Genomic DNA, 14064 nt, shown 5'->3' with positions numbered 1-14064 from the left:
TACATCTGTTAATCAATCATCAGAAAGGGGTTATAACCCCTGGCAAGGGCTGCAGCAACCCAGAGTCTTTTCATTAACAAGCACTGAGCAGAAAACAGGACAAGATTCTCAACAGGATGTACACATTGCAGGGCACGCATACAAGCACACAGTGACATGTAGTGATGTCAAGTACCATTATGGGAGAAAGCCAGAGCATACAGGGAGAACATGTTAACTCCACACAGAGGCACCTCACTCCAAAATCAAACCCAGGACCCCTCAGTTCTGAGGAAGCAGTGCCACCATTATACCCTAAATGTTTCCACATTCATTTTTTTCGTTAATCTACCTCCCTTCAGTATCTAACATTTTATGTAAGAACTTGCACAAGAAAAATATGTGGATCTTTGCAAACTGCATTATATTTATACTGTGTGGTCTTTGCCTGAAAGAAAGATATTTATATTTGACAGTTTTAGTTATCAGCACATTTCACATTTAAATACTTGAAGTTCTCAATCTCTAGTTTCAACCACCAAATACATTTCCTAATAATTACTATGAACATTTCTTGCCAGAGATTTTCCACTATGGTTAAAATAAATGGTCTGTTGTCATAAAGATTGAAAATGCAAATGTTATTGTTACTTCGTGTTCACTGCAAGTTCCATTATGCTTTTTCTTTTCTCTGTTGTTACCACGTAACAATGCCAATTGCCACTGAGTGCTACATCTGATGTTGAGGAGATTTAAGTTATCTAATAATAATAAGAGTCACACATAGCTTAATCGTAATGTTAAAAAACTCTAGTACCTTCACCACTTAATAGATCCCAAAATGCTATTCTTCTAAAACAGTTGAGAATATGAAAAGCTTAATGGACAGATACTGAAAAATAAAAAGGATGGATACATTAAATTTGAGTAATATGGTCCTATTACTGTGGTCAAAATGTGGCTTCAGAATAAAAAACAGTGGACATTTAATGAATGTGCTGTAGTTATGACTAAAAGAAACAATTGAGCTGAAGTTATTTACCACACAGAGTACAAATTAGTAAAATTTGCCAGCTGATGAAACATTACTCGAGCACATTATCCTTCCCAGACAGACCAGAGGGGCCTGCTTAAAGTTAAAAACCTTTTTACTCTAAAGGGCCCGAAAAATGTTGATTTCAGATGTAGAAAATCTTCATCCTCACCAATTGTCAGTTCTAGCCTAAATAAAAGCATGAGCCTGTAACCCATCCTAGCAATACACTAACCATAATTCTCAACATGTTACTTCATTTGAATTGGAAACAAAATGATGCGAAGAACACATTTTTTAAAACAAGACCATATTTATTTCTTTCAAATGAGCGGAAGTCATTTTTAGCATTATGGAAATGTTGCATGCATCTGTACATTGCTGCCGAATTCCCTTGACAAAAAAAAAAAGCTGACAACTGAAATATTATTCAATTGAACACAAAGAATGGTTATTTCCAATAACCAAAAAAAAACTTCCTAGAAAAAAAAGATTTCAGATCAACTGATTAGTAAATCAATATTTGAGTAGTGTCAGCATTGTACAGAAACAGAACATATAACAGAAGCCTGCTTGAGTAAGTCTTTGTTTTTAGCTCTGACCATCTTCCTGGAGATAAAGGACATAATGGAAAAGGAAGGGATAATATATAAAGAGAGCAGCAAGGAGATGCAGATTTTTGCTGAAAGCAAAATTGGTTAACCAGGGAATGTAAAAGACTGCACATCCAGGGCCACAAATCATCCAATTATAGGTATCAAATAATCAATTTCTAAAGACAGAATAATCTGAGATCACTTAAACATATAATTTGATAAATGAGCAATTTCTAAGTCAAGCTGATACATACATTTGAATATGTATTAAACTTCGAGTTTCCATAACTAAACAAATTATTTGCTTAAATGGTCAATAACTTACAACTGTTCCCAGTCTTCTGAATCAGCAGTTTATTCTATGGAGGGGGTTGAGTGGAAAAAAGACCTGTTAGTTTGGGTGTCCTCTGCTAGTTAAAACATCAAGTTAATCTTTGTAAATCACCTTTAAGATCCACTGCAAGGAGCATTAAACTATCCTGGATAGTAAACACGGTATTGTAGGGCACCGAATGGCATGACTGACAATGTCTGGAGCTCAGCTACACACAGTAATACAAGGAACAGTTTTCTAACTAGAGTTGAAAGGCAGCTGGCATTGCTGGAATGCTTATTTATCACCATTACCTTAACCCTTCAAAAAAAAGCCTGTCTGCTCTTGTTTCAGTCTTTTCTTTTTTCAAGTGTATCAAGTGGCTCTTGGTCTTGGCTCAGTGAAAACTGCTTTTGTTGCCAAGGTCAAGCCAAACTTCTTTTAACCCAGGATGCAGCAAGTATGGGTTTCTTTAACTGCTTAATTGTGAGAAATTTTCAAATGAAACCTCTCTTCTGCCCTTGAAATCTTCAACACATTCCTTTTGTTAACTTTTGTTAATATAACAAAAAAACAGACTGACCTACTAATGAATGTACTATATCTATATACTGTATCAAGAACAGGCAGAGAAAAACCTACCCAGTAGAATGCTTGGTTTAAAGGGACTACTATGATTTGTAATACAAGAAAGGCAGGGACCTCAAACCCATAATGAGTTTAAATGATGTCATTTCCTGGACCTTTGCTGGTGTGGCCTAGCATGTTGTTTTTTCCTGAAACCAAATAAGGTTTCAATTTGTAACACGCCTCTTGCCCAGACATCTTCCATTTTAACCCTTGGTATCAAAACAAAACAACTTCCACGAGGACCTTCTTCCTCACACTTTAACTGAAAGCACTAAGATAGGATATTGCACATATCTCTGATCACACACATATTATTAAAACTGTTACATTACAACAAAGATTATGGCACCTTGCATTACACAAAATCGAACAAAAACATTCAACCACAGACAATGAACACATTGGAAAGCCTGATTTGAACTAATGTGCTTCTGAAAAAGCTTTGCATTACAACACAGGTTCACTAGGGCCTCATCACAGCAAGACATTGAAAGGAAGCACGTGCATTCAGAATAATAAGGACTGTCTTTAACATTATGATACACACCTTCATGAGTCATTTGAATTTCTTTTCTAAAAGTGATCTGCTTAATACACATATCTGTAAAGAAATGCATATATTTCATTTGGTAGTTTTCATACAGAGCCTAAATATTTTTAATTCTAGATCTTCCGTCGAAGATCAAAGCTACTGGTTACTGCAGCTATTTCCAAATAAACTAAAAAGCAGAATACTTCACCCACATATACGTTGGCATTACTTGCCATTTAATTTTAGTAGGCTTAAGACTAACAGAACTCAGAATTATAGCATCCTACAATTAAGCTAGATTTTTTATTGCTTTGAGACACAAATGACCCTAACATTTGAGCAAGCTAAAAGAAGGACCTTTGTGTTGTGGCACAACTGGTGAATGAGCCAAAATGAACTACTAACCATTTCTTCTTTTTAATGAATACCAAATATTTTCTAAAAGTATTTAAAGTACATGATTTCAAGTTCTTCCAGACAGTAAGTCAGCATTGCCCCTGCAGGGGGCGGTTTTGGTAATAGATTTTGTACTCCATATTCACAGTTTGTTGTTGTTGCTTTGGCACAATTCCGAATGAAGAGTCTGAAACAGTTTGCCACCACAGGTCAGATCAATGATTTTCATTACAAGTGTTACTCGGAACAGAAAAACAAAAAACAGAAATACTTTTACAAGAAAGAGGCGGACTGCACTGATGGACTGAGGCACTTCGTTGATGTGGTCATTTGGCTGGTCTTTTCCCTGCCTATTTTTCACTCCCTGTGCCTGTTTCTTCCCCTGTCTGTTTGGGCCTCTCTAAGGCAGGAGTCAGAACCAATTGACCTCAACGTCAAAGTAAGTCACTTCTCTACTACTTTCAGTATCCCTCCATTCTTTTATTCTAGTTTAATCACAGTCACCCCTCAGCAAATAGGAGAGAGAACCCAGAAAGAAGAACACCAGTTGTTTTTAGTGTTAAAGCTGTGCCTGTCTCATAGACATCATGCTTGAAGTTGTGAGGCACGTTGAAGTGTTTAATTTCTTGCCTAGAGCATTTGCCATGGTTTAAATACTGTTCAGTATAGTATGCAGAACATCTCCTAGCTCATCCATTCTAAAACAGTCAGTAATACGTCAGATGGAAGGGCCAAAATGGTAGTTTGGTAGGAAATGCGGAACTTATTTACCAAAAGTCACAAAAACTAATCTCTAAAAGCTTGGACTTTTTGCTTGTAATAAATAATATTTAAAAACATCACAAATTCATTTCACAGAAGCTTTCCCATGCAATGCAAAGTTGGATGTAGCACTCACAGTGCATAGCTGTTTGAGCCTTTCCAGGTTGTCATGGTGCTTCTAAACTCCAGCCAGTATTGGATCCTGAATACTGTTTCCCTGTTACTTTATATTAAAATTGCATAGTTGTGGAGTTAAAATATTTTAAAAATACATTGTTTTTTGCTTCTTAATCAGTACAATATGTACAAGGGCCTACAGCTTGCAAAACCTGGAATGGATCAAACTGCTATGCAAAGCAGGTCCCTACAATGGCTCAACAGTTTATGTCAAAGAGTGTTGACAATATGTAAAAAACTGGGCTATTCTTGTCCAGTAAACTAAAGTGCAAACAACTTACTTTATCCAAATACATTAAGTGAGAGAAAAAAAAACGCCAAAAAAACTGTAACCTAAACAGAACAGTTTCATTTGTCTGGAACTAATTGCTTGGTTTTCTGGAACAAGTACAGACAGTATGGGCCAGATCTACTAAGTCCTGGTACAGCAAGCCATACAAGCAATTTGGCAGTGCTCTGGCTCACACTCTGGATGTGACTGATTGCTTTTGAAAGGTGAAGTGAGCTACGTGAAGTTTCCTCACTCATATAAAGTAAGACGGACAGTCTGATCTGGCAGAAATTGTGAGCAACCTGAAAAATAAGACAGATTCACAAGTCTGCTGTTGCTATAGAATGGAAACTCGCTGGCTTGCATGCCTCTATAATATTGCCCCCAGGACATGGTGCACAGAGAGCAAGTTTTATATAATTGTTTTCCCACATTGACATGAAAAAAATGCTGAGAGCTGTTTTTTTTTCACCAAAACATTAAAAGCAGACATGGCCATGATATATTTCACCAATCTCCCTTTCCCCTGACAAAAGTCAGCCTAGACACTGAGCACAGCCCATGATACTCCCACCCCCACATTCCATAATTTTAGCTTATGCAAAGCAGGAAAAAAGTGTTACATACAGACTGATAAACCACTCATTGATAACACAGGAGCTTGGCCTGATGGACGCGAGACAACGCTACAGCAAAGAGGTGTTTTCTCTGGGAAAACATGATTGTTCTTGGCAAGTGATCTTCTCGAAACTGACGGCACTAAAATCTCTGGTCGCTGCCTGTGGTTAACGATGGAAAATCAGTTCTGTGTAAGGGGAGCTTGAGCCTGGCACCATCTCTTCACGGAAACTCCACTGGAACAACTTCTGCAGCCGGTGAGAAGGTGTCCAACAACTGGGGGGGTTTATAATAGGCACAAAAGATTTCCTTTGTTTCTTTATAATTTGGCAGCAATGACATGTGGAAAAGATATTCAATCCTTTAACAATATGAGGACAGAGGCACTGCAAAGTAGTAATTGGCACTACTGCCCCCTATTGTCCTTTATGCCTTAGACATATAGTTCTCCCCAAAACAGTACATTTTCATATGATTTGGAACGTGAGCAAAGCCTTTTTATATTCATAAAACTACAAGCGTGAGCAAACTGCAGGCCAAGGAATGGCATGAAGGGAAATTGTCCATTTATACCACAGCTCATTTCTCAGATCTAGCTTTCATGGCTTTGGGGTCAAAAGGCAGTTTCTTGCACACTGGAAAACGCAAATATTTAGTAACTTACAGATTCTTTCACAACTTATAAACTGGAACCACTGCAAGGCATCAAAGGCATATTCCCATCACAGAATAAAGAAACATCTTTTTCTTATTTTCCTTCTGTAACATTGCAGGGAACGTTAAACACAGTGTAGCTGAATGATGGGCACTTTGGATATAATGAGGCTTATAGTTTTAGTAGTGGTTTCCTTATACCACGATTTCAGCAAGGCAAATGTTCTGGAAAGAAAGGCATTCACCGTTTTTTGTTTAATTTGCACAGATAAGCTGGTTTGTAGGGACCGAAAACAATCAATCGTAAAATAAACCAAAAGTCTTTAAAGTAATAAGATCTGTACATTATATACAATTATTTACAATTCATTCCATGTCATGATAGCTTACATTGGCACCATAAACTGAACACCACCGTTTTGGATGGTGTTAAAAAAATAATGCAGAAGCATGACACAGGATGCAAACAAAAGGACAACAAAGAAAAAGACAAACAAAAAGTTAGGATGTTAGTCCTAGTGGTAAACAATGTCTTGATCCCTTTTATAGAGAAAGGAGGCCACCAAGGCCTGCATTCTCAACAGCGGTAGGAAGAAGGCCAGTTTCCTCCAGGGGTTTTACAGCAAGCAGATGAGGTTCTTGCCTTCTTCAATCTCCTCTTGCACTTTGTCACTGGAGGTGGCGATTTCGGCCTGAGCGGAGAACACTGCGCAGATGAAGGTCAGCACGGTGCCACCTATGGCTGTGTAAAAGGCCCAGCCCAGGGAGCATTGTCCCACCTTGTAGGGGGAGGCCTCTGTCCCGCAGTAGTTCAGCACCTTGTCGGACCCCCAGCCAGCTGGGTACAGCATCAGGCCTAGAATCAGGAAGAGACCTGGAGAGAGAGAGAGAAGGCAAAGCAGTTCAGTGACTTTACTTTAAATCTAATCCACACACTTTACTGAAGATTGGACAAGCAGTTAGAAGAGGCCCAAAAAATAAAAATCTGGATAGACTCAATAAAACTCTAAATGTGCCAAGTCATGAAATGACCATGTCAATCATAGCAGATACCATTGTGGTGGTACCATTGTGGTGGTAAATGTATTTGAAGTGAAGCAGTTTCGATGTAAAGATGGATAAAATGAAAAACTGCAAAGTCAAAAGTGTTTGAACAATGCTTACCAACAGCAGTCACTGCCTGTGAAGACGGTCGGGCTGACATTATGGCTAAAGCAATAACTTGATTTTAAGATTTCCTCGTGCTTTTCATGTCTTATTCTCAATATTTGGATTGTGCTGCATCTTCTGTAACTGTGGATAGTCGCAGCCAAACAATTTAATGGATAATTTACAATCCTCTATGACTAACATGCTGAAAATCAAACCAATTAACTCTATAATTGACTCAAACAAACAATTAACTACTACTAAATTCATACCACAAAATGTGGCTCTCTGGGACCAGGGATGAGAATCGCTTAGTCTGTCATTTACAAGGGTAATTTAATATTCCATACCAAAAGGTTCTAACTTATACAACAAAGCCATGCTAAACTAAACTATTATTGACTGAGAATTATGTGTTCATATTTTAAAATTTCATATACTGTACATAAAACACAATAAAAATACTATTCATAGATATTTATACAAATGATAACCACTTATTTTCTTGTCCAAAATGCTTTTAATCCTTTTAATTTACTTTTACCCGACCCTCCATTGTCCACCTGTTTTATCCAGTGCAGAGATATGTTGGAAGCCAGAGTCTATCCTGGCAAACAATGGGCGCCAGATGGAATAGACCTGAATACTCACACTTTGGGAAAAAAACAAAATATATTTCTGTTGCTAACACTCAACTCAGGTGTTCTTTTACTGTTTGCTCCATTTACTTTCACCCGCATTTCATTTCATGTGATACTTTCTAAGTACAGTGTGTACATGTCTAATTAGATAATAATTAGGTGATTAAAACATCAAAAATTTACTTAAAGCCTTCACAAGTGTCTAGTACTATTAAAAAAGACTGCTTATTTTGGATGTAAATAAACCTTGTCACTAAGCAGTCTTTAGCTCACAACACCTCAGGTTAAACTATATGATTTATATATCAGATGTAATTGATATATAAATGATGAACAGCAGACATTTGAGTTTATTCCTCTCCACACATTTAGTTAAAAAGACTACCTTTCCTACAAAATACAGATCTATCCTGATTAACTATTTAAAACTAAATGACTGAAATTTCAGTAGCAGATCACCATGAAGTTGTTTTTGCATAAAGACAGCAAGTCTACCTCTTTTGCACAGTTGTTTATGTAAATATGTTCCAGGTATGAAACAGTTATTGCACCTATTGTCTTTGTATTGTGTTTTGTTGAAATGAGGTGTAGTAAGGGCATCTGAAAATCAAGGCCTAAAGCAACAGGAAATGGGAACCACCTTTATTTTAACAGGAAATATTTTTATTAAAGGAAATTATTTTTTCCAGACAGATAAACCAAGTAGTGTGCAATAACCTTGACCCTTATTTGCCTCAGTTGTCTTTCAAGAACTCATCTTGAGATAGCGATCTGCTTAATGTTAATACAATTTTATAGCTATTGAAAACTACAATAGTTATTATTTTGCTGCAAATTTTATTTCAGATAAATTTAGATTAGGGCAGCACAGTGGTGCAGTGGTTAGCAATGCAACCTCGCAGTGCTGGGGCCCAGGGTTCAATTCTAGATCTGGGGTGCTATCCACGTGGAGTTTGTGTGTTTGCCTTGTATTTGAATGGGTTTCCTCCTAGTGCTCTGGTTCCTTCCCATTGTCCAAAGACATATTGGTAGCTTCTGTAAAATTGGCCATTGTGTGAGTGTGTGCATGTTTGTGTGTCTGTGTTTGCCTGTGAAAGGTGCCTTGTTCCCTGTGCTTCCCAGAATAGGCTCTGGGCCACTGTGACCCTAAATGGGATAAATGGGCTTTGATGGTGATGGATGTTTAAGGTGCTAATTTTAAGGCATAAACTAAATGACTATTAAGATTAATAAGAGACTGAGTCATTTGAAATAGTGAAATAGCCTGCTTTGGAATAAGCACTACACATTCTCCTGATTTTTTTGCTCAACCTTGCTAGCTCCCAGTTTGGTTATTTACATGAATTGGCTGTAAACAACAGCCAATTCACTGATCTGTACTTGGTGGAGGAAGTAATTCTACCACGCTTTGAAATGACCACTGAGGAAATCCCTCATAGTGCCGGGAGCTGTGTAAGCACAGTAGTGATGCACAAAGCTTCTGCCACTGGCCTTCCAAAACCAAAATTATTTGAACTGCTTTGAATGACAGCCCCCACAATGTGGAAAAAGAGAATACTGACCCCTGCTGGTCCACAGTGGTGGTCATAGTAGTCCTCAATGCTTCAACACTATAGTACATTTGTCACTTACAGTACACACTCAATATTTTCAATTGAAACACTTCTGCCCTCATAAAAAACTGAAATAAAATGAGGGAATTTCACCCTAAATTGGCTACTCATGTTTTCCAAGTAAGAAGGTATGAAAACAGTAAAGTCCTATTGAATTATTCAAAAACAATACGTTTCTTCACCCACAATTAATAAAAAATACTCTATATAGCACATTGAAAATAATCTCAATGTACTTTATAATACTGTACATGAAACAATACTGTCATAATAATTGACCAACTAATCCACTGGCAGATATTTCAATTCTTGAAGCATTTTTTTAAGTATAGTGTCATTATTTGCAATTCAGTATAAATATTTAATATATAACAGAATGTTCCAGAAAACCACTACCTTAAACTGGGGGTAAATATGAGACAAATGAAACAGCCTTGATTTGTTAAACAGATACTTCCAGCCTGCCTTTCCTCAAGAGGTCACCGCTTGAAAACAACAGGAACAGAGCCAGGTTGATAAAGCTGCCTCTCTCAGCCATTGACTGCTACTGCTTTCCGGTGTTCACCAACAATCTCTTAAGGAGGATAGGGTTATTTCCATTAGTTCACTGACACAATTTCTTTAAAACAATTGCTTTAACTCTTGAGCGTCTAGACAATAAAGAGAAAGTGAATTTACTGACATAAAATGTTTGACAGCACAGAAAAATATCTATGTTGCTGTTTTGTATATATGATCAGCCAGAATTTAGCCTTAGCCCAAAAATCAACTTTTGTTTTAATTATTTCTTTTTATTTTATTGCAAAAGAAGTTTTCCAAGCTAGGAACGTTCTAGTGTTCTGTTGCCTAAATTATGTTTTCCGCTGTCAGAATATTTAATATTAAATATATTAAAATACTAAACATCTTCAGCATGTACAAGCTGAAAATAAAAAAAAACACTTCAAAATTAAAAAAGCCTCAACCAAGGTTTTCCAACAGACATGAACATTACCTAATCCCCCCAATATTTGCACCACAGTTAAATGTATACCTAAAATCAGCAAGAGGAGTATTATGGACTCAACTCTTAATAGCTATATGTTAAGACATAAATGTTCATATTATATGTTGAAGACAGCCTTTGTTAGAAATTAAACACAATTTGATTCAAGATTAATGGAAAATACTTTTCATTCAAAGCTGTGTTGTTTATCAGTACTATCATTAGCCAATACTCAGATTGAAGTCGCCACTTTTACACGCAAGGATTTATCAATGGAACCTTTGTTACTACTAACACTTTTAAAGATAAAAAGATAATTTGAAGAGATCGGAAACAATCAAGAATATACAGCATGCAACAAGAGTTCAAAAGATGATAATTACAGGAGAGCTTTGAAATCCTGGTGTTTAGACTGATTGACTACATCAACATCTGTTCAAGTTTCCAGTCTGGAATAGCGATTTCCTCTCGTCACATGATGGCAACGCATTCTCCCTACAACACTGGACTTCTCAAAGGCTCCAAAAGCAGCTGGAAAAGGTCTCAAAACTCTAGCCTTTACTCTGTCCCTGTGGTAGTCACATTGTTTCTCTCTCTCTTCTTATTTTCCACACAGATCCACACAATAAGCCTTGTTAGCACAGTTCAGAGACGCAAGACCAATCTCATTACAGTACTGACACTGAGCACATGACATCTGGATCCCACGGGATCCCACCACAAGTCCGAAACAAAGCCTTTTCAGTCCAGCCAGTGAAAAATAAAACACGAAAACAAAAAGATCATATGTCCCATATTGTTTCTGTTACTTTACTTTAAGACATAAGAAAGGGTACAAATGAGAGGAAGCCATCTGGCCAATGTAGCCTGTGTGATTGCTAGTTCTATTCATCCATTTTCAAACCATGTCATCCAATACAGGGTCGGGGTGGGGGTGGGGGTGGGGGGGTGACCTGGAGCCTATACCAGAGAGAAGCAGGGTACCTCAAGGGCAACTTTTCTCAGAAACGCAATGAACCTACCAGTAGGTTTTAAGACTGTGGGAGGAAACCAGACCATCTACAGGAAAACATGGAGAGAGTATATGTAAACTCATGCAGACAGCTCCCCAGGTCCAGAACTGAGCCCAGGGCCCCAGCAATTGCTGAAATACAGCAATGCTAAGCACTGTGCAATTTTTTCTTTCAGTTTTATTTGTAAATGGTTTCTTCCCCTGCCACATTTTTCAATACGTTTTTCACTGGACTATTTTTTGAAAGGTAATATTAACAATCTAAATATATATGTGTATGATTATGAAGAACAGGATATGAAACTGAAAATCATTTAAAATGAACATATATGAAGTTCTACTAGGTATGTCAAAAATGTCATGTGTCCCATAAAATATAATAATAATTTCTTACACTCTGGAAACTCCACACTCCGCTTTACAGGTAATGGGGACTCCCCTTACCACCACCAATGTGCAGCATCCACCTGGATGATGTGACGGCAGCCACAGTGTGCAAAGTACGCTCACAACATACAGCTATCAGTGGGGAGGAAAACAGAGTGATGACGTCAATTCATAGATGGGGATTATTAGGAGGCCATGCTTGGCAAAGGCCAAGGGAAAATTGACCAGGATGCCGGGGTTACACCCCTACTCTTTTTGAGAAACACCCTGGGATTTCTAATGACCACAAAGAGTCAGGACCTTGGTTTTACGTCTCAGCCGAAGAACGGCACCATTTTACAGTATACTGTCCCCCGACCCACACAGACCACATGGTGAGCACCCCCTGCTGGCCCCACTAACACCTCTTCCAGCAGCAACCTTAGTTTTTCCCAGGAGGTCTCCCATCCAGGTACTGACCAGGCTCACACCTGCTAAGCTTGCTGAGTTGCAGGGTGATATGGCATATAAATGGCATATAAACCGCTTCATTCAACTCAGGGTCATGGGGACACCAGACCCTATCCCAGGAACCAGGGGGTGCAAGGCAGGATACAGCCTGGACAGGATACGTGTCCATTGCAGCCATAAAAACATGTGTGATGCTATTATTTTAGTCTACAATTATGGAACAGTTTTCTTTACAACAATAAATGAGGGAAGCTCAGCTTTTTGTTTCTAATAATGCAGAATTAAAGGGTAAAAAAACATTAAAATCCACTCAGCTCAGTCCAGCTCACTTTGTCCGATATTGCATTAGCCTTTAAAACACCTTTATATAAATCTTAAAACTGAAAGATTGAGGAAGATGATATAGGAATGAAGCAACTCTGTTCTATGTTTAGTTCAAATATGCGTTAAATTAGGAAATAAAACTAGGTCATAAATGTTTTCCACATGTTATTTAGCCTGACAGCTAGACAACCCCTGGTATCAGATAGACGATGGTGATGTGGTTTTGATTTTCTTTCCACGGAAACAAAACTGCTTAATACTGTACTTTCAACCCAAGCTGAAGAAGATAGGGGATAAACACCATATACTGCACTCACAGGACAAACACTATATTCTGTACTATATTCTATATTTTTCTTATGCTATATTCTTACTCAGGCATCCCAGCTGGTCTGTCAAACTGTGATTCATTATTAATCTATGTGTCTAATATTGTATGGCCACATTCTCCATTGTCCACAATTTAAATTAACTTAGTAGAAGTACAGAAATAATTTAGTCATCACTGTCATTAATTCCTACAGTTAAGGTGATGACACCCATGTAGCCCCAATAGTTTTCATTGCCTTTTTCATGCACCTTTTCTACAAATATATTCTTATTTCACTATCCTCACCACAAATACAGAAAATATATATATATATAAAAATATCTCCATGGAGTAGTAGGAAAATTTTCCTTATATATTATTCACTAAACTGAAAAAAGGAATGGCTGCACTTTTTACAGAGCAAAATTCAACTGGATGCCAGTGTACTATTTAGAAAGCCCTGTTTTGTAAATCTTTTAAGCTGTGTTAAACATTATGTGCACAAATGCAGCGTCAACAACTGGCACTGAACGAATGTAGTAAAGCCACATCTTTCTTTTCATTTCTTCTTATCTTATCTTTTATTCCACAGAAATCATTTAGCATTCTTACCATGCTAAAATAGAGCAACAGTACTAAGGGTAAAAATGCAGCTGTCAGTGACTGAATCATCATCTCATGCGTGTCCGTATGGGAACAGCACCGTAGCAGTTATTTCTCAACTTGACTGTAAAAGGTTTGCTGCTCTTGTTGACTCATAAACACAGGCAAGTAAAGTCCTGCTGGAACTCCTCTGCAACAGAAGCACTCTCACTCTGCAAGGAAGCAATAACTAGGTTATTGCAAAATAACTCACGGTTTTCCCACAGACATTGAGCCTCCTGAAAAAATGTGAAGGTTAAGAAAACTAAAGATAGGTTATAGCCCAGTCTCTTTGTCAAAAAGTCTCCATACAAATGCCAAAATCTGTTTCCTTCCCTTCTACAGTGCAGAGACGTATTAAATTCCTATTTAGAAGGTAAGCACCTAACCATCAAAACAACTTCAGTTGTTTTGGACATTATGAGAACTGCGAAGTGTTTCTTCCCCGAACATAAGCAGAGAAGTGCCCTGACAATCTGATTCTGACTGTTTTAAATTGCAAGATTAAGGACTGTCCATTGCAAATGAAGTAAATCAAAGCAGCTGTAATATTATGGATTTTATGTAAAAATAAAAACCAGGCTCTCTCA

The 14064-nt window shown here is 37.6% G+C and overlaps 1 protein-coding gene across 4 annotated transcripts in view; it reads right to left on the bottom strand.

Annotated features, from left to right (window-relative positions):
• Window positions 1-1305: 1305 nt before the first annotated feature.
• lhfpl2b (LHFPL tetraspan subfamily member 2b) overlaps window positions 1306-14064 on the bottom strand; it is a 93087-nt gene continuing 80328 nt past the window's right edge. For all 4 annotated transcript variants that reach the window (XM_015365450.2, XM_015365442.2, XM_015365462.2 and 1 more), the window contains one exon: window positions 1306-6835. In XM_015365450.2, coding sequence (XP_015220936.1) covers window positions 6579-6835 — 257 coding nt within the window. In that variant the 3' untranslated portion in view covers window positions 1306-6578. The remainder of the gene's footprint in view (window positions 6836-14064) is intronic.

Source organism: Lepisosteus oculatus, chromosome 3 (assembly GCF_040954835.1).
Source record: "Lepisosteus oculatus isolate fLepOcu1 chromosome 3, fLepOcu1.hap2, whole genome shotgun sequence".
Taxonomy (NCBI): domain Eukaryota; kingdom Metazoa; phylum Chordata; class Actinopteri; order Semionotiformes; family Lepisosteidae; genus Lepisosteus; species Lepisosteus oculatus.
The sequence above is the reverse complement of the archived record's forward strand: the minus strand, read 5'-3'. Positions and strand labels throughout refer to the sequence as shown.